The 20,698-nt window shown below is 36.6% G+C and overlaps 3 protein-coding genes across 3 annotated transcripts; 2 read left to right on the forward strand and 1 right to left on the reverse strand.

Moving 5' to 3' along the window:
• The first annotated feature begins 289 nt into the window (after window positions 1-289).
• LOC129790880 (excitatory amino acid transporter 3-like) lies at window positions 290-2,929 on the forward strand. Its single transcript, XM_055828703.1, has 2 exons — window positions 290-1,024; window positions 1,238-2,929. Exons 1-2 carry the CDS (start codon window positions 569-571, stop codon window positions 2,180-2,182), a joined length of 1,401 nt encoding a protein of 466 aa, XP_055684678.1. The 5' UTR covers window positions 290-568; the 3' UTR covers window positions 2,183-2,929.
• Window positions 2,930-2,999: 70 nt separating this feature from the next.
• On the reverse strand, window positions 3,000-7,626 carry LOC129790938 (uncharacterized). Its single transcript, XM_055828789.1, has 5 exons — window positions 7,380-7,626; window positions 7,147-7,284; window positions 4,883-5,006; window positions 4,578-4,737; window positions 3,000-4,467 (listed from the first exon to the last, which is right to left on the reverse strand). Exons 1-5 carry the CDS (start codon window positions 7,470-7,472, stop codon window positions 4,338-4,340), a joined length of 645 nt encoding a protein of 214 aa, XP_055684764.1. The 5' UTR covers window positions 7,473-7,626; the 3' UTR covers window positions 3,000-4,337.
• Window positions 7,627-8,281: 655 nt separating this feature from the next.
• On the forward strand, window positions 8,282-20,396 carry LOC129790820 (protein wings apart-like). Its single transcript, XM_055828577.1, has 9 exons — window positions 8,282-8,816; window positions 8,884-9,491; window positions 11,868-12,752; window positions 12,827-13,373; window positions 15,956-16,806; window positions 16,873-17,453; window positions 19,090-19,193; window positions 19,258-19,448; window positions 19,528-20,396. The coding sequence occupies exons 1-9, from the start codon at window positions 8,645-8,647 to the stop codon at window positions 19,693-19,695; spliced, it is 4,107 nt and encodes a 1,368-aa protein (XP_055684552.1). The 5' UTR covers window positions 8,282-8,644; the 3' UTR covers window positions 19,696-20,396.
• The last annotated feature ends 302 nt before the right edge of the window (window positions 20,397-20,698 follow it).

Raw genomic sequence — 20,698 nt, forward strand, 5'->3', positions numbered from 1 at the left:
ATGCCTGGCGATACTTTTTCCATAAATGAAATATTGCGAAAATCTAAAAAAATTCATTTTTACATTTTTGGCTCTAGCTCCCACAATTTTTGAGATATCGACTTCAAATCGGAAGCAAATGAAAATTTTTGAGTTTTTCTACATTTTGCTTTTTTCCGCATTGAGATATCTCAACCCAGTCAAAAGATATAGACGATCAAACACATGCATTAACTTTTGGCCCACCTTGTATTAAAAAAATCTTTTTTAATACAAACATATTTGAGGCCAAAATTCCAAACTTCCGTACTCACGAGAATTTTTATTCTGGGTTTTTTTTTATCATAAATTGAAACTCAAAATGACCTGGAATTACACAGATATGGACGAACAAGAGGAGTTTCCTTGTATTGTATTAAATTTTTATTTACTCACAAGTAAACCATATGGCATGAGTTTAATGACAATGTGCTCCAGAGAAGAGGAACTGAGTTTGGGGGCTTCAGTTGAGTGGCGCTCTCTTATCAGACAAGACACGATTACCAAAAAAAAATTCTAAGTCATACCACGCAGGTGAAAAAAAATTGCAATGCAAGGAAGAGTGCTAAGTTGGGTAAAGGAGAACCTTTTGGGGTTCTTGACGGTGATTGGAGTGATTGTGGGTGTTGTAGCTGGGATTGTCCTGCAGGAAACAACATCAGGAACATGGACATCGCGAAATGTGATGTACATGCAATTTATTGGAGATTTGTATCTCCAAATGCTACGTGGTTTGGTCCTGCCGTTGATTGTTTCGTCCTTAGTGGCTGCAGTCAGCAGCATGGATATATCAACGTCCGGACGAATAGGTGGTTTAGGGATGTGCTACTACCTCGCGACTACAGTTCTAGCTGTTATTTTTGGTGTTATCCTGGCGATCGTAGTGAAGCCAGGAGTTAATCGAAGTGTTGATAGTGAGATTGACACATTCGTAAAGCGCAACGTTACAACCGTTGATACTCTGCTTGATCTAGTTCGCAACCTTTTCCCACCAAACTACGTACAGGTGAGACAAGTTCAAGTACCTCATCAAGGTTTCTGAACTATGACTTATCTCTCTCACAGCTCCTGTGTGAATCACTTTTATCATTATCAAGAGTGGCACTTTATTTGCTTTTTTATTGCGTCATTTTATCATATAAGATTACATTCTATCCAATCCATGCTATCAGGTAGTGATTTCAATTTTTTTTCTTTTCTTTTTTTTATCACCTTCTAGGCTACACTTCAGCAATACCAAACTGAATTAATTCCACCACATGAGAGTAATTTGGATGCCATGGATAATATTAATTTATGGAAGGTAGATGGTAGCTTTGTGGATGGTTCAAATATTCTCGGACTCGTTGTGGGATCCATTATCTTTGGCATTGCCTTGAGTTTGAAAAAGAAAGCAGCCCCGACGCTCTATAAATTATTTCAAGAGCTAAACCAAATTATCATGACGATAACTCTCTGGGTCATCTGGTTGACGCCAATTGGTGTCCTCTTCATAATCTGTGCGAAATTCGTGGAGTCCGACAATATGGATGTCTTTATCCGTCTCGGGATCTACTTTCTCACCGTCGTCTGTGGGATGCTCTTCTATGGATTTGCCATTCTCCCGCTCATCTACTTCCTCCTAACACGGAAAAATCCTTACATTCTCGTTCGTGACATGGGTCAAGCCATTGCGACGGCATTTGGGACAGCTTCCAGTTCAGCTACAATCCCCGTGACATTGCAGTGCTTGGAGAATAATCATGGACTCGATTCACGCGTCACGAGATTCATGATACCAATAGGTGCAATGATAAATATGAATGGTACAGCTGTCTACGAGGCTGCAGCTGTAATCTTCATTGCTCAGCTGCGGGATATGCCTCTAACTTTTGTCGATTACCTTGCCATCAGTCTCACCGCCACGGCAGCCAGTATTGGTGCAGCCGCCATCCCACAGGCTGCTCTTGTGGCCATGGTGGTTGTCCTCGAGGTTGTGGGTCTTCCTCCAGAGGACATCAGCATTGTCCTCGCCGTAGATTGGCTCCTTGGACGCTTCAGAACAGTCGCAAATATCATGGGTGACTCCTATGGTGCCGGAATTATTGAGCATCACTGCAAAAAGTTGCTAGAAAAGCTAAATGATCGTCAGCAATCAGATACAACAATAGAAGATTCAGTTTAACTTTTTGTGTCGTGAAATGAAGAAAAAAAGTAATGTTTGTGGCGTCACTATTGCTCTAACATAATGTACATAGATTTAAGCAAAAAACTCTGCAATATTCAGCAATTTAAATTAATTTAAAGAGGTGTTATTGTTAGATTGACAAAAAAATTGGAAGAAAAAAAACATGATAAAACAGATGCTAAAATTTTATTATGTATGGTACTTTCATGGTCATTATCAAGATCATTATTCTTTGTAAGGTAATTTGAAATTCTTAATTTTATAACAAGAAAATAACTTTTTTTATATTTTCTACTAAAACTGAAGTAATTTGAGGATATTTTTAAAAGATTAAAGTCTACATACACAATTAAAACAAAAAGATAAAAAAATAGAAGTTTTTAAGATTTTATTCTTGAATTAAAATAAAATTGATCAAATGTGAAAATAAGCTAATACCCTACCTCAAAAATTTACCGCATAAGACTGAAACAATTTCAATCACTCTTAACACCAATAATTAGAGAAATTTGTTGGCGTTTGAAGTATAAAGGGAAAATGTTCGAAAATTTAAAGAATGTATTGCCAAAATGGCTTCAAAGAACGTGGCAAGTCTAAATGGAAACCACAGGCCAAATCATTTTTCTTTTTTGTTAAAGCTCTTTTATATGAGTTCCTCCAGTCAATTTTATTTAGTTTTCAGCATAAATTTAAGTTATATATTGTCCAATATAATTAAGTTGTGTACTTTTCCATGGAGTATGCATAAATATCTAATTTAGTCTAAAAAAAATCAAGAAAAAATAAATTTAATTAAAAGAACAAGAAAAAACTAAAGCTTTATATTGCTCTTTATTCACTTTCTAGTAAAAACTTAAGCAGTTGGACAGTATAATCTTTTTATCAACTACAAAGGTCACAGAGAATATAAGCAATTACAGGTGATTGTTAAAACATTTTAAATTGTTTTGACTTAAAGGAATTTATCTTTTTATTTCTGACAATTACATCTGAGATTTCTTCTGCTCTTCATAGATTTTTTTTTTTAAATTATAATAGCAAAGAATCAATTTAGATTATTCAAATAAGAACTTTGAGACCTTTAAAGTGGAATTAAAAGATATTTTTTTCTAAAATTAAAGATCATCCCAATCCAATCTTCTTCGGTAAATTCAATACGATTTCCAAGGTTTTACCTCATGTTTCATTTCCTTCTTAATATTTTGATCTCAATGCAAAGTCTTTACCAGAAGCTTTAAACTTTATCCCTATTAGATGATTCGTGGTAATTTGGGGAATCCCATAAATAAATTCACGTTTATTTATTATTTTATATATTAAATAAAAAATATTTTACATGTCATTTTTTTTTGTTTAAGAACTTTAATTTAAGCTCTTAAGCTTGAACTAACGTGATGATAGGGATTTATTTTCATTTCTTTCACTCAATCAGGAAGCAGTTTCATTGCAGTTAAAGAGAACTTTAGTGAAAATGTTTTTGAGAAAATTATTGGATTGCTCCGGATTTATTCTCGTGAATTTTCATAATTTTCTTATTGGGTTTAAATTCATAAAAATAAAGTATAAAGTTTTATTAAAATTGACTAAATATTTTAAAGAAGATTGGTAATTAAATGGCTGGCAAATCAGCTACAAAGAAATATTCAACATACGGAAAAAATAACACAAAAGCAACATTTTCTAATAGGAAAAAGTCTATCATATTAAAAAAAAAACAAATAAATAAATATACTACAGCGTATATTTGCAAATACACAGAAAAAAAACTTCTAAATTTGCTCTCATAAATTTTCATTAAATTCCCACAAAATTTCTCCCACAATTTATTTCACATTCTTATGGACAATTGCGATGGAATCAATTTTAAGTGCTCTTTGCAAAATGACTCATGGGATATAGAAGTGAAAAAAAGAGCCAAAGAAAAGGAAAAAGAAAGAAAAAAAAACTTATAGCGAAGAAAGTTGAAATTGTGCTGAATGGGGAGGGATCAATTACCACGAGAACATTTAATGTGTATATGTACATAACATTTGGCAAAGCTCTTTGGTGTATATAATGCCTGAACCATGCTTATAGAGCGCACGAAAGAATTTCAAACGAAAAAAGATTTGGTACATCGAGTGAAAATGAGCGAATTAACGAAGAAGCGGAATTATTTGTGGATTACTTTCATCGGTTGCTCAACACCAAGTCCCGTTGATTTGGAGCCACTTTCGTCACATTTCCCCTGATCAATTGGGAACATGAAAGAGATATCAATGTCGTACCTCGGTAGTTTCTCCCTACAGAGATGCAAAGAGATGAAAATTGAAATTAATTTTCATTGTCTTGTGCGCACATACAGTCTCCACCACAGCATCCCAAAGATGGACTGCTGCTGTTTATGTTATACCTCAAGAAATTAATCACATTGACTCCAAGTTGCTGCTCTCGCGACAGCAGCAGGGCCGATAGGTATCTCGGTGGGTCTTTAGTCTTCTCAGCGCAGTGCATTATCAGTGTCCATGACTTGTAATCAGTGTCAATTATGTAAGTGTTGTAAATTCCTTCATCTGTGCAGAAGAGAGATCACCAAACACGACACATTGCATTTAATGTATTTTATATACATACAATTGTGATGTTTGTAGAAAAGTGGATTGAAGACGTGCTTCAGGTTGAAGAGAAACATTAAATATATATTATAGGTATACGTACAAATATCCTCAGCATGCACCCAATGTGCAGATGTTGCAAAATCGGGTATGATCCACGTTATATTCCCCTGCTGAATCTCATGGAATGGATCATCGGCATAAATGTACGTGAAGTTCATTGTCACCTAATTGCGAAGAGAGAAGTCAATCAATAATAAATATTTCATCATTCAACTTTTCCTCATTCTTTCTCTTCTTGCGCGCGCTCGCACACACACACACCATGGTAAGATTATGTTAATGCTCTTGGTGCAGGAAGGAGGTCAGGTATTTTGCCAGACATTGCGAATGAGACTGCCAAGTGCAGAGAGGGAAAAATGGCTAAGAGCAGGAAAAGACATTCTCGCTTAAACATTTTGCAAGCACAGACATTCTCATATGTACGTTACATTATAGGTAGGTACGCAAAATTGCCAGGGATCGCCAGAGGGATGCGAAATACAATCAACAAGAATTATTATATTTAAAATTCATCTTTCGGTATTTTACAAAGGAAACACGGAAATTACTAAATAGCAATTGTGAAGTTTTCGATTAAAGTTTATCCCTTTTTTTGCCCCTCAAAAGAAAAATCGCCAAAGAAACTTTATTAACCATGGCACGCCCAGTGGAGGCGCCTGGTAAAGTATTACCTACATGAACAAATTACTTGCACGTATATAGTTTTCTTTTTGTCAATTCACAGTGCGCATATCCCCCCAATAGGAGCACCTCAAGGGGACAAACAAGAGAGGACCAACGAGGTAACAATTGAGCACACAAAAAGACCTCTGCAGCACGTTCTCGTCAACACAATTAATCGTCACCTGCTGACTTCGCAGTAGTGGATGCACCAAAGAGAAGCCAGTGCAACCATTCTGAGCAGTAAAATGTGTACAAAGTACAGCAAATGTACCACATGGAGGAATAATGCCACTAAATGCAACTGAGAAGTGCGTAAATCACTTAACGTCCGCAACTCTATAATGCTTTGTGTGATCTTTGTACACTGAGAGCAATCAATATGGTATTGCAGAGGATTATTTCTCCCAAGTAAATTGAGCTTTAATTTGATAGGAAAATTACAAAGAAATGAGGAAACAGAATATCGGAAGTTCAAAAATGTATTTTAAGTTTTAAAATATGTATTAATTTAAGATGTTTATTTGATCTCTATTGTAAAGATTGTAAAATTTTAAAGAATGCTTCAAATCTAAAAAAAAGTAATTTTTCAGTGAGTTTTAAGACATTTAAATAATTTAAATCATTTATAAAATTAAAATAAATAAATTAGAAATTAGAAGAAAATTTTTTTAAATATTTAAGGAAAAACAAAAAAATTATTTAGAAAATGTAACGATTTTTTTTGTATTGTCAGATACGATCTGTACAAGGGCTTCGAACCTTAAGAGTTCATGTAAATACTTAAATATTATTATTATTATTGTATTAAAAAAAAAAAATTTTTTTGTGTAAAAATGAATTTACAAATAAATAAAAATATATTCTTTTGCACTTTTGCACTCTTATCATTAGAATATTTTGTGATTATAAAACATATCAAAGGTGCTCAACGAGAACCAAACCAAATACTTTCAGATCATTTTTTTTTAAAATTTTTCTTTTACAGTTTTTTCCTTTTAAAATTAATTAATAAAAAGGACTCTCAGAATTAAAAGTAACAAAAATCTCAAAAATCGCAATTTTTCGCCAAAAAAATCCAATTTAAATCAATTTCTATCAGTGTACCTACTCTCTCACCTATATGCTATTGGGATTATCACAAGAAGAGCTTCATGGCATGAGGTGTGCTTTTGAAAAGAAAATTTCTAATTTGCGCTAGAGAATACATTGTATGAGCAATTGGTGAATTTGTTCCAACAATAAAAACAAGACAACGCGAAGGTGAAAAAAAAGGCAAGTAAATAGGCATGTTGCTTAAGGAGAAGGAAGAAAATTAAATACGCACACAAAAAATCTCAATGGCGAAGTGATTTGTGCGATAATTTCTGCGGATAGTGTGGCGGGGAGGAGGAGCGAAGAGTGGAGAAAATGAATGAATTGACGCACACGTTCGAGTGCAAGAATTTGATCCACTTTGCAAAGAGGCAAAAATTATGTGTGGCTGTTGGTGGATCAAAGCGCGAAATTTCGCTGCAAGAGTCATTTATCAAAAGGAAATTGGGAGTGATTGGAGGGATTTTCCAAGTTTTTTTTTTATACATTAGTGGGATTTTTTTTCAGTCATGGTGGGCTCCTTAATTTTTTTTAACAGCCACAACTTACGGTTAGATCGTCGTGGGAGAAGCTAAAGACACTCCGCATGCAGGAATACTCGGGGGCTTCCTCGGTGGAGGCAAAGTACTGAATCACAAACCAATGCCCCATCATTTCGGACAGCTCAAAGTTCCTCATGGCTTTCACCTAAAAATGGGGCAACACAATGTTATTCCGAAAGAAGGTCTTCAATATTCTTTTTTTTTGCGGGTGGAAAAATTGTCTCATGATTGATTTATCACCTTTGGACATCGTTCGCGTCGTTTGTACCTGTAGACACCATCACTGCCCACCATGAGGAGGATAAGGATGAGAAAAAGCGAAAAAGATCGCATATTAATCACAATACTTTATGACCACCAGCAATGTTTCTTATGTGCAAAAGGGATTGCGCGCACCGAAGCTTCTAAAGGGGAAAATGGAAACTTTTTTTGTTGTTGCTAAAACTCAGGAAAAGTCTCTTTTGTTCCAATTGACGTTCTCAACTATGAAGATTATCATAATTTAATAGAGTTTTATGTTTTTATGCCCATTCTCTCTCTCTCATGTGAATTATTATCGCGTCTAGTGGCCGGATGTTGGGTGATATATATTTGAGAGACTATGACGCACACATTTCATTTAAAGAGACATTTTTCACCTTCTTTGCATCCAATTGATCTTCTTCCTACCCATTTGGGATGATTTTTTAATCCTAAATGATTCATTTTGAGGTATAACAAGCTGGATTTTCTCTGTGAGAAGTTTTGAGATCAACCCCCAAAAAACCCACAAACGTTCATTTATTCAAATTTTGGCGCCTTGCGCACAGCACGCCACCTATCACGGAAATTGTTTCAATTTCCAATTTGAGATTTGCCTATTTTTAGGATGAGAGATTTTTCGCATTTTTAGACGTACTGTTTAAAATTTTAATTAAAAACAATTACTAAACTTTGTAAAATAAAATTAAAATTGCTAAAAAAGCAATAAAAATAATTTTCCAGTATAAAAACAGAGGAAGCAGTAGGAATATTACAGAATCCTCCATCGGATGTCATAAGTAATTTTCACTGGAAGCCGGTTAATGGTACCAAGTCGCTCGAGATCTTTGGCAGGCCGAGAAAGTAGCGAAATGCAAGATACGAATAGGCGTATGTAAGAATGAGAAGGATACATTTGTTCGACGTGCAAAAGCGGATTTATTTGTGTTGTCAAAAATTATTTTCGATAAATAATCAATTATTTCCCAGCAATTTTGCCTCAATTGCGTGCAAATTCCCAAGTTGGGGCACCTTCGTGCCGTATTAATGTGTTTCCGCGCGCCCCCAAGCACGGGAAAAGTCTAAATTCGTGATATTTCGGAAGTGTTGGTGCGATATTTTTATTTTTTCTGTACGCGCAGCCTTTTCTCGCGTCCGGGGGAAATATAAAAAAAATTACTTCTCCGGGGGTCTTCCAGCCCCCACAAAGGGCCCCCAAGGTACGATATTTGTAGCGCTGTAGTTGGCCCCAAGGTGGCGAGAACATGTCTCGATGGAATAAGAATCGTAATCAGAGCTTCTCAGTGCCCATTGATTCCCTGATAAAGGAGAAGGAGAATACAAATCGCCCCACGGCTGCCCGTTCCGCAGCTTTTGCCAATGTTGGCAAATGGGGGGTCACCAGTTTCACCTCCATACGCGGGGTCTCACTCTACGGTAGGAGAAAGAGCCTCCAAATATGTGGGAGAATGTTCATAATTCGGATGTTTCTTTTGATTTTCAGGGCGTAGTGGCTTTTCTCAGTACAGCCCAAAGCAGGAACCACCCAGTCCAGCGGCATACATATCCCCAACACAGGAAACCCACGTGAATCCAACTTCCCCCACTGCTGAGGCACCAAAACCCAAGAAATTCTTCAAAAGTCGCAACACCGTACCCGCAGAGCCTTTCCTCATTCCCTCCCCACAGACCTCCCCATCGGTGGAGGCTGCCAAACCACCGGCATTCTACACGCAGGCGACAACTTCTGGGGAGGCAACTCAGGCACCACGAGGCCCTGGAAGGCCACGAAAACCCCGAGAACCGAAACCAGAGAAGCCAGCAAAGAAGAAAGTCCCCAAAAGTACAAAAAATCGAGCAAAAGCAATCAATGAAGATGCCCCGCAGGTGCCCAAAGCTCCTAAGACGAAGGAAGCATACTCAGAAGCTGCAACAGCTGTACCCAGTAAGAGATACCTGGCCAGGAACAGGAAAGTGGTCAACTACAATGAAACAAATAGTCGTAGTCCCACTCCGGAGCGTCCGAAAGTCATTGTGCAACCGGAGCCAGCTGCTAGTCCGCCGAAACCAACCCCCGTGGATCATCCTCCCATCGTCCTGCGGATTTCTAAGGTAACAAAATCCCCTCCCAAAAGCATTTTTCTCGCCGTAGCGCCAAAAAGCGCATCAATACCCATCACACTTTTCCGAACTCATTCCGGGGGCTCTCCATGTTGTATAACACGTATACCTAGCCATCGGGACAGTTCGCACCATCCCGGAGGCCCCCGATATGGCCCATGTTTCAAATTTATAACAGTTCAACACGTCAAAACATTTTGGATTTTCCACCACAGTTCACGTCTTTTTCCCTTTTCAAGCTCTTTTATTAATTTTCTCCTCATTTTCTCTTTCAATCTACCCACCCCCAATCCCATTGCCACGGCTGTGCAACAGTTTTTACCCACAATTAGTGCCTCAGTACCACCCAAAGGTGCTCTCGGGTGATTCCGTGCCGTGTGTGAGAAGTGAAAAGCAAAAAAAAAGGTTTGTCAATGAAAAACCCCGCGCGTTTGTCCTCCATTGGAAGCCAGCTGGCTTGTTTTTGGTGGCAAAGCGGAGGGCAGCAGGAGAAATCTGTGTCGTATCAATTGCACGCATTTTCCCCCACTTCTATGGCTCTAAAGGAAATATTATTAAATTATTTTTCCAACAAACTACAATAAAGAAAATCGCGTTCCAGAGCATAGAAATTGTGATTAGCACAATCTTATCAGTTCCACTGCTCTCGTGATGACTTTCCGGGAACCTCACATAGATGATAAGACGTGTGAACATTGCGAGGGAGGTGCCTTATCGATAGATTTTTTTTTATTTAAAAAAATATCTTCCAAGCATTTTTTTCTTTTAAATCTTTTAACAATTATTTGTATATGGCTTCAGAATCTCGTGAATGGTTAAAGAAAAAAATTTGTGGGTCAGAGTTAATTGATCGCTGAGAAAAGAGTCATAGAGAAAACTGAGAAAAATCACCGAGAATAGTTGGGGGAAAGTGATGAATGTACACATAGAAAGTTTTCCAGAAAACTCTGAAATTGGAATGGAAATCATTTAATTGAGTTTATTAGGAAGGCTTTTGCAAACACTCACAGGGTAAATATCGCTCATAAAATACAGAGTTAGTATGAAAGTTCGTGTGCAAAGTTTATGAAAGAAGAAGGAATTAAAATACGTCTTATGGAATCCCTAATGGAACCCCTAATTGCGGGATTAAATATTTTTTAATTGGAAAAATTAATCATAAACATGCTGAAATAGAAAGATCAGTGGCGCAGTGAACAGAGATCGCAGCTCGTAATCTTAAGGTCGCTGGTTCGAGTACAAACCTGCACAAAAAATTGCGTCTTCTGACAACGTGCCAATGAAGTTTTTCTTTTGAGATGATAAGAATTTTTTTTCCTGGGCAAAAAAATTTTTAAAAGATTTTCTAACAAAATTAAAGAAACGTCAAACGTTAGAACGAAAACTTCCAAAGGTTAGAAAAGCATGTTTACACTATAAACGTTAAAAATTAACTTCAAAGATTAGAAAAATATTCAAATATTAGTAAAAAATAACGGCAAACGGTAGAAAATAAATCACAAACTTTATAAAGAAAAAGTTTGGAATCAGAAAATGAACGTCAAACCTTAGAATTGACCATAACAAATGCTAAAGCTGTTACTTTTAATGCAACAGCCGTTAATTAATTCAGTAATCTATATCTTCTATTTTAATCCTTTTTTCTCAAAAGATTTTAAACGTTTCTTAAATTGTTGTCTGATTTCCTTAGCCCCAGTCTCTCCTATTGCGAAAATTGTTCTGAAATGCTTCTAAACTGTAATTAATGTACGTCAATGGCTTTAATGTTTAAAGCTTTTTTTGTCCATTTTATTTAGTCAATTAAAAGTTCCATTAAACGCAAGGTTAAGTGTACAAAACATCCTAATGATCTCTATAGTAAATTTTCTCATTTAATGACCAAAAACAATAAACATTCTTCTGTTCAAAGAGAGATGTCGCTATTTTCGGCTAACTGCGGATCTTCATCAGGGCTCCAAAAGTTTAATAAACTTTTTTTTTGGAAATTAATTGAAACCTACGAACCTTTTGCACAACCTAATTTCATTTAAAGTTTCATCATCTACTCTAATGGAAATATTTGCCTAGACAGGAAAATAAACAAAAGGTGCTTCACCATCAACCTTACAGGATGTTTTTTTTTCCCTCAAACTTGCGAGCTCCCTTTGCTGAAGGAGTAAAAGAGAAAGGCATTATATTGCACAAACTAGCCATGAATTTTTAGGGGAGTTTTTTTGTCTTGTTAATGTAATTCGTATCGAACGATGAGGAAGAGAGAACAAAAGTGGTTCAATGGGTCAAGAATCTTTCTCCCAAATCAATAAATTGTCTCTTTTTTTTTCGGAGGGGTAGATTAAGCAATATTTGGTGGCTTTTTTCCTCTTGTAGGGAACATCGAGACTCGTGAGTACAGATAGCGATGAAGTGAATAACTCACCGACGTATACAGCTCCACCGCAGACTCTGCCACCACCACCGCCAACCCCAACGGCTACAATTGGTGACACAGTTGGGGCACTCTCATCCACGGCGGAATTGCTGGCAGTTCTGTCTGAGCAACCAACTCCGGCGCCTTCTGTGCCCGAGGCACCACCGCCGAAGCGACCTGAAGAGGAGAGTGAGGGGCTCAAGATAAAGATTCGCACAGACACCATTAAGGGTTTCATAAATAGCACGAATTTGCCGCCGGAAACAAAACCCACGCGTGGGAGGAAGAAAGCAGCTGCCAAGGCGGCATCACCCAAGCTCAGTGCTCCCCCGGCGGAGGGTCGACAAACACGGGCATCACGAAGGAATCAGGAACCTGTGCCAAGTTCACCGCCCAAAGTGACCCTGCTGCTGCCACCGGTAAAGAAAACGGGAGCTTCGCCGCAACCAGGGACGGATAATTACGAACTCTACCGCACTTTGGCATCCCCATCGGATAAGGATTTTGACTCTCAGAGCTCCATTCTCGGGAGTGTCTCATCAAATAATACTCCCACACCCGTTGCCATCGGTGGGTTGCCACTGGAGGAGACCTGTGTCATCCGGAGGAGGGAATCCAGCGACGGAACGAGCGATATCGATACATCGCAGCATAGTTCACTCGTTGCCCCGCCGTCGGAGATTAATCTACGTTTGAATGCCATCTCGGAGTGTTCGGAGATTGAAGAGACAGACACAGCTGTGAAGCCTGCTGTTGAGGAGAAGAAGCCACCACCGAAGGTAAAAGCACCAGAGGCACCGGCCCCAAATCGTCGTGTTACCCGGAGAGCCATGAAATCGACTCAGGTAAAGGAAGAATTTAATAAATTTTCTTTTTTTTTTTAAATAAAATTTCAATTAATTTTCTTTTGTCAACGCAGGAAGAAGTGAAGGAACCATCACCACCCCCAGTGGTCAAAGAACCACCCATTGGGCGTGTTACGCGAAATAATAACAACGGAAATATCCCAAAGGCTCAAGTAAGTCCCCCCAAAGCTCCTGCACCTGCCAAAGCTTCCCCCATAAAGGCACCACCGGCACGCAGCTACGGCCGTAAACGTGGTCGAGCGGCGAAGAATGAGCAGGAGAATGAAGCTGCTGCTGAAGCACAAAAAGAGGAACCCACAGCTTCTCCGGACAATCCTCAGGGCACAACAAACAACTCATCAGCCATGGATGAAGCAGCTCCCACTGCGGAGACAGAGAGTCCCGGAAAGACACGCGCAAAGTACCGACGTGGTCGGTATGGGCAGAAGGAGGTGAACAATGAGACTTCTCAGGAGTCTCTCGAAATGAAAAATCAGGGTAATGAAGGTGAAAGTGAGAGAAATAGTGCGGAAAATAATTCAGAAAAACCAAGTGTGAAGCTCCTGATCTCAAAGAAGAAGGGCAGTATCTTCAAGAGTCGTGCTCTTGTCACGGATGCCGGTAAGTTTCAAGTTTTTTTTTGTCTAATCTCACTGCTAAAATGTTGTAAGAATTTGTTTAAGTGATAAGAAAGCCCCGTAAGTGGTTCAAACAACTGACCTTTATCAATCTTACAAAAAAAAACAGCGATAAAATGCTACGACTGTTTTAATTCTTCTTATCGCTTCTTATGCTGGTTTGATATTTTGTATTCTTTAAGGCTGTTGTTTATAGTTCTCTCAAGTACCACACATACTTGAGAGTGTGAATAAATAGCCACATTTTTTCTCCATTTTAGAAGATATTGTTGAGAGTTTATAACGCGATTAAATTTAGCTGTTTTTTACGAAAAATATTTTAATTTTTGGAGGCAAGAAAACAAATAGGAGAAAATTATGGTTTTAGAATTTTTTTAGATTAAAAATTTGTAATTTAAAAACGAACGTTTCGGACAATCTGAGTCCTTCCACAGGATATTAAATGAATTAAATTTCTTTCCATTACACTATAGAAAAGAAACGTCAAATATTGAAAAAGAATCATCGAATGTTAGAATAATCGTTAAAATTAAAAAAAAAAGACATAAAAAATGTTAGACTGAATGTCAAACGTTAGAATTCGTTTTATGTAGATCCGGTAGATCCCAAAGAAATCCATCAACTGAGGAAACATTAGAATAAACGTTAAACATTATAAATAAAACGTCAAACGCTAGTAAGAAAAAACGTCTAAGCTAAACAATGGCTAACTTTGGGAAAGAAACTTCAAACGATAGAACAAACGTCAATGAATAAAATAAACGTCAAATGTTAGAAAAGGTATTTTAAACACCAAGAAAAGATATCAAACGTTTGAAAGGAAATGTCAAAGTTTAGTTAAGAAACGTCAAACACTAGAAAAAATTGTCAAACACAAAAGTCATACGGAAAAATAAAATGTCAAACGTTCAAATAATGTCAAACATTTGTGAATAAATGTTAAATGCTAGAACAAAAAAAAATTAACGTTAATCGTTAGAAATGGAAACGTTAGAATTTCACTAAAACCTGTTTATTTAAATGCAACAGCCTTCAATATGTAGGGGAAGACGGGGTAATTTGGCCACTTTGGCAAAGTCATTAATGGGAATATTTCAAGTATGGTAAATGCTAGAAAATCCATTTCTCCACAGTTTATACTCCCCATAGAGATAATCAATCGTACCAAGTTTGAGGAAAATCCGATCATTAGATTTTCTTTTATTTGATAAAAATCATTTTTTCACTTTTTCAAGTGCTTTTGGCATTTTGAATCTACGTCATTTTCGAAAAATTTTTAACACCTAAAAATTAACATTTAAGCCATAAAAGGTCATTGATCCATCATAAACACGATAGTGACATCCATTTTCCGATATCGCAAACAGATTTTCCTGTGGAAATGGTTTTATCCGGAAAATTGGAGTGGGGTAATTTGGCCACTTGAGTTTTTCCGGCACATTTTCCGACGCACATTTAAGATATTTATTGTGGTTGTGCCTTTTAATGTTTTCTTACAGATTATAAGCAAAGTAGGATAAAAAATTTTATCTAAAAAAAGAAATTTACGATAATTTGAAAAATGGCCTTTTTTAGACTTTGCCCGTTTATGGTTCAGAAAATGTTAAAGTTTGAGGCTCTGTTAAATATTTTTATCTGGCAAATTTCTGGAAATGAATCTTAGATAAATAACCTATCTTCCAAAAAAATAATCGAAAAAATAAAATTTTTTTATTGTTCAAAAATTTTCATGTTTAATAATTTGTGCGCCAAAGTGTCCAAATTACCCGTGCTCGGGGTAATTTGGACACTAAACTAAGGGTCCAGGAGAATGGAAAATTCACCCATTTCTCATCGAGATAGAGAAAAGTGTTATATGGGGAAGTTGTAGGCCGGAAAATTTCCTACAAAATAGATCTATTTGGTTTTCTTCATACTACCATACTTGCTTGATATATCCCTAAAACCGCCAAAGTGGCCAAATTACCCCGTCCTCCCCTAAGTATTCGTTAGCTCATATTCAAAAAAAAAAATGAAAAAAATATTTTTTTATGTAGAATGTTTTAACTTAATCTCTTTTCTTGAATAAAAAAAAGAGCGTTGAATTGCAGCAGAATTATATTTTTAGAACTTTCGTACATTTCAGAATAAGTAAAGTTTTATGGGTTAACCAATTTAGGGTAAATCAAAGCATTTTTTTTTTAATTTAAAAAATGTAAGAAATTTTTTTTTTGAAAAAATTTCTAATATTCTCTAACTAACTCTACATGGTCTAATGTTCCTTTCGGTGGTATGATTTAAAAATTTAAAAACATATTGTGGTCAAAATTTACGATCAAAAATTAAATTTTAATTAATTTTTAGCGTTCTCATAATTTAAAAAAAATTATTTTAATACCCCTAGAAGAGATTTCTGGTTCAATCTTCGGCAATTTTCTTTAATAAAACTTCATTAAAATTCTTTTAACCAAAAAAAAAATCGTTAAATCGTCAACTTTATCCATCTTTGTCCAAGCAAACAAAAAGTTTCTGTGAAACATCAAAAATTCCTAGTAGGTAATTTTAAAGGCCACATCGTTCTTTCAGATGGCGGAAAGAAACGCCACGTGTACAAACACAAATGGGACGACGACAACAAGGGCAGCTCGTCAGGTGATCCCACAAAGGTACCACCTGCGGATGAGTTCAGTTTTGAGGGTACAAGCTCCACCCTGTCGCGTCTCCCAAAGCCCACAGACGCCCTTGGGGAACGAGAGGGGCTGCGGAGTGAAGCGCATGAGGGCAGGCAGGAGGTGCAGCAGGAGAAGTACTACACACGTGTGCGGAATGTGAAGAAGGCGCATCAAATTCAGGAAATTGGGGAGTTTCAGGAGATGGATGATGACGTTGAGTACATCCTGGACGCCCTACAGCCACACAATCCCATCTCCACACGCTGCCTGTCGGCCATTCAGTTGTCCTCCAAATGCATGGCACCTGGTTTCCGGATGCACCTCCGTGCCCATGGGACTGTGACGAAGTTCTTCCGTGCCCTCCGTGATGCGACGAAAGATCAGAGTTTGGGTCTGTGTACGGCAACAATTATGTTTGTGCTGTCGCAGGATAATCTCAATATGGATCTCGATCGGGATTCGCTGGAGCTCATGCTGAGCCTCCTGGAGTCCGATGTGAGTCATGCGAATGCTCTTGATGATGCGGGATTGAGTCAGCAGCAGCTACAAAGGAATAAACTCAAAGTACGTGAATTGTGTGGAGAAGTGAAGGGGCAGGGAAAGGCGCAACATCTGAATTTGGACAACATCACGGTTGGAACGTTAGCCATGGAGACACTTCTGAGTCTCACGTCCAAACGTGCCGGGGAATGGTTCAAGGAGGAATTGAGGAACTTGGGTGGGCTTGAGCACATCATTAATACCATCTGCGAATGTTGTCGTCAGGTAAGGAGGGAAAAGGAAAAGCAAGAAGAAGAGAAAAAATTGACAAAATATTTTTTTCTTTCAAAGATTTCTGACTACGTCGTTGGCTGGACGGATGCTCTGCTGGATAAACTGCGCAAAATTGAGCGTTGCCTGCGTGTTTTGGAGAATGTAATGGAGATGAATGAGCAGAATCAGAGCTATGTTCTCGGCTACCGCAATGGGCATGCCATTGAGACACTCGTAAAGTTATACAATCTGTGTGATCGTGAAATTGCTCTCTATCCCACAAATGACCACACACCAAAGGAAAATCCCGGCGTTGTCATTCGCGAGGCCCTCGTGCCAACGCTCAAAGTTCTCATTAGTCTCACGCATCCCTTCAATGAGCGCGCAATGGGAGCCGTTGTGTTGGGCTCAAAGGAAGGTCTCTTCGACACGAGTCTCCATCTCCTCCTCCAGGCACCCAACTATGTGCCCGAGAAGTGCATCTTTGAGCTGAGTATCCTCGTTATGCTGCTGCTCATTAATCTCACGATGCACACAAAAGCCAATCGCACGATCATCATGGAGGCGAATGCTCTTTCGGACTTTGGGAGCGTCTTTGATAAAGTTCCAGCCATCAAGGCCCTTGTGGAGTTCTTCTACAAGTGCGAAGAAATGGCCAGGTGAGTTGAAACAAAATTTAAAATGTAATTTTAGTGCTTTAACCCTTTCGCGTTTTTTGGGTCATACGCTGACCCAAAGTGAAACATTTTATTTTTTGAATTATTTATGATTGTAATTGTTTTCCCAAGTTACAAATGCATCAAATTCACGCAAAAAAGCCAAAGAAAACGTTCTGTCTTTGAAAAGTCCTCTGAAAACATCCACAGAATAAAAATCGTAATAAAAGAGCGCATGTTTCAATGTTTTTATGTTTCACGTTGAACGCCAAAGGGTTAAAGGAAGAAAAAAAAGAAATCGACAGAGATTTTGTATTTTCCTCTGAAATCAGTTTTTTTTGCATTTTCTTTGTTCAAAAAATGCAAAAAAAAATTACGAAAAAATGTATTTTTCGTCTATTTATACTTGTGAAACATTTGCCCTAATGTTTCATCAACAAGATTTTTCAAAATAGAATTAACAATAAAATTGAAGGAATATCAAAATCAGTCAAGAAACTAGACAGCATTCGATTTATTTTTCTCAATAAGGAATATTCTGTTAAATTTTGATTTATTCCCTTTTGGTGTCCTTCAATCTGTGAAATATTTTCGATAAAGTTTCATCGATAAGTCACAATATTTTTGAAACATTTTTGTATATTTATTTATGATGATTTACTTGCGAATCTCTTCGTATGAATTATTTTCAAAAAATGTTTTAAAATTTACTGAAATCTATCAATGAAACTTTAACGCGTATGTTTCACATATGTATTAAAAAAAAATATCCTCTGAGAGCATCCATAGAATAAATATCGTGATCTTAAGATCGAATGTTTCTATGTTTCATGTAGACACGAAGGGTTAAAATGTAGGTAATATTAATGTTTCAAAGGATTAAAAATCAGGACAGGCGTCTTGTAGATGAATAAAATAAGGAATTGATAGATTTTCAACTAAAAACAGCTAGTAAATCAAAAAAAGGTTTTTTTTACTTAAAAAAATGCTAAAAATAACATTAATATTGTGCTTTTTATTCTCTTTAAATTCGTGAAACATTTAAGCTAATGTTTCATCGATGAGATAAAACAAGATTTTTTAAGAGAATAAATAAATGAAGAAAATACCTAATAAAATTGAAGAAACATTCTGTTAAATGCGAGATTTTTATTATCCCCTTTTTGTTTCCTTCAATCTGTGAAAAATCGCTAAAGTTTCATCGATTTTAATTGAATTGAAACATATTCAACTGGAATCGGCAGGGAAAAATCATCAAGAATGGTTTTAAAAAATGCTTTAAAAAACGTCAATATATTGTATTTTTTTATCTCATTTAATGTGTAAAACATTGACGTTAATGTTTCATCGATAAGTTTGGTAAAAAACTAAATTTATTTGTTCATTCTCTGATCATTTTTTGACTGATTTTCTTTTGGATATTCATGTTCTAATCTTTGGCGAAATGAAATTAAAAATTCACAAAAATGTGTTTTAATAAAATCTTAATTGAAACATATCGATGAAACTTTAGAGCGCATATTTCACAGTTTAAAAGAAACGAAAAGCGCGCGTAAACAAAATTTGAAACAAAATATTGCCTCAAATCTCTTATTAATTTTTGAAATAAAAGTAGCCTAATTGCTTTAATATCTTCCAGATTGGCTGAACAGAACACAGATGATCTCCTGGAGTCTGATCCGAAGAAGTATGAGAAGAAGAATAAGACGTCTCAAGTGGAGGTTGAGGAAACAGTGACGAAATGTAAGAGAAAATATTTTTTCTTCCTTTTCTTGTTTTCTTTACGACTTCTTTGCGTTCTTTCCAGTGCTCCAGAAAGCTGGACATCACATGGAGCATACAATGCTGGCCAGCCACGTGTGCCTCCTACTGGGACATCTCGTTATGAATAGCGAGGAGAATCAGCGTAAGGTGCGACCGTATCTGCGGGACGCCACATTCGACGACATGGTGAAGGTTCTCGAGAAGTACTACAACTTTATGAATCTCACCGCCAGCGTAAGTTTAGAAGCTTCCTCTCTCTCTCAGAATTCCTCCCGGAGAACATTTCAATGATTAAGAAGAATTTTTCTTGCAGTCTGAGGCATCAGCGGTGGCGCATATAAAGTGGACAAAGGGAATTCTCGATTACCTGAAGAAATGTGATTCACATTCCGCCAGCAAGGATGCCGACGCCTCATCGTCAATCTCACGTCCTGGTGGTGCTCCTGGGGGCTTTAATTATTCTCAATACAGTACAAGGTAGATAACCGTGTGTGACCCATTTTTTTTAGGTAAAAAAAAAAGAAACAACAAAATCCTCTTCTAGGGCAATTTCTCAAAGTTTTTAGGATCAAAATGTAGGCGCCAAGGAACATTATTTGATGAGAATTTTAGACACACTATTTATTAGGTAAAATATTATTATATACAATAAAATCATTAAAAAACAAACAAATAACTTAGACGATAAAGAAAATGATTTTTCTTTTTGAGACAAAGAGAGAAAATCACAAAAGTTGAGTAAAAGAAACCCTTTAGCTGCTTAAGACGTTGTAATGTTTTTTTTTTTATTAATAAAAAAATGTTTTTTCTTCTGATTAATTCTCAAAAGTAACTTGAAAATGAAGAAAAAGGAAGATAATGTATCTTTGTTTTTTTTTTACACGAATTATCTCCTGTAGTTGATGGTAAGATATTAAAGAAGAAAAAAAAGTTAAGTAAAAAATTGTAAAATAGATTTTAATGGAATTTTCCCTACTTTATTCATTGAATTTCCTCCCAAAAAAAATTAACACGCGCAAAAGATCTTTTTTTTTATCATTACGTGAATCATAGAGGAGATACAAGAAGGTGAAATTATATACATATATTCAATGTTACCTGTATAAAAATTAAGAGATAAAATTGTGAAGAAAAATGCTAATAATAAAAATATTTGGACCAATGTACCAATTTAGCCCAAAATGGAGTTTTAATTAATATTGAAAATATGTTATCCAAAGTCAGATAAAAATCTTCATAAAAATTTAAAATTTATTATTCGTCATTCACTGATTTTGATAATTTCTACCTTAGACACGCACCGATAGATTTATCCCTGAATATTATTATTCCATACACAATTTTATCCAAAGTGTCTTGAAAAAGCTAGGATAGACTAGATAAAAATTCAGGATAAACTTGGCGAAAGGCAAAAAATCCGGATAAAACCTTCAAAATACGTACATTAAAATATTTAACTTCGATTCACACCCCAATAGAATTTA

The sequence above is a fragment of the Lutzomyia longipalpis genome, chromosome 2, assembly GCF_024334085.1.
Source record: "Lutzomyia longipalpis isolate SR_M1_2022 chromosome 2, ASM2433408v1".
In the NCBI taxonomy this organism is placed as follows: domain Eukaryota; kingdom Metazoa; phylum Arthropoda; class Insecta; order Diptera; family Psychodidae; genus Lutzomyia; species Lutzomyia longipalpis.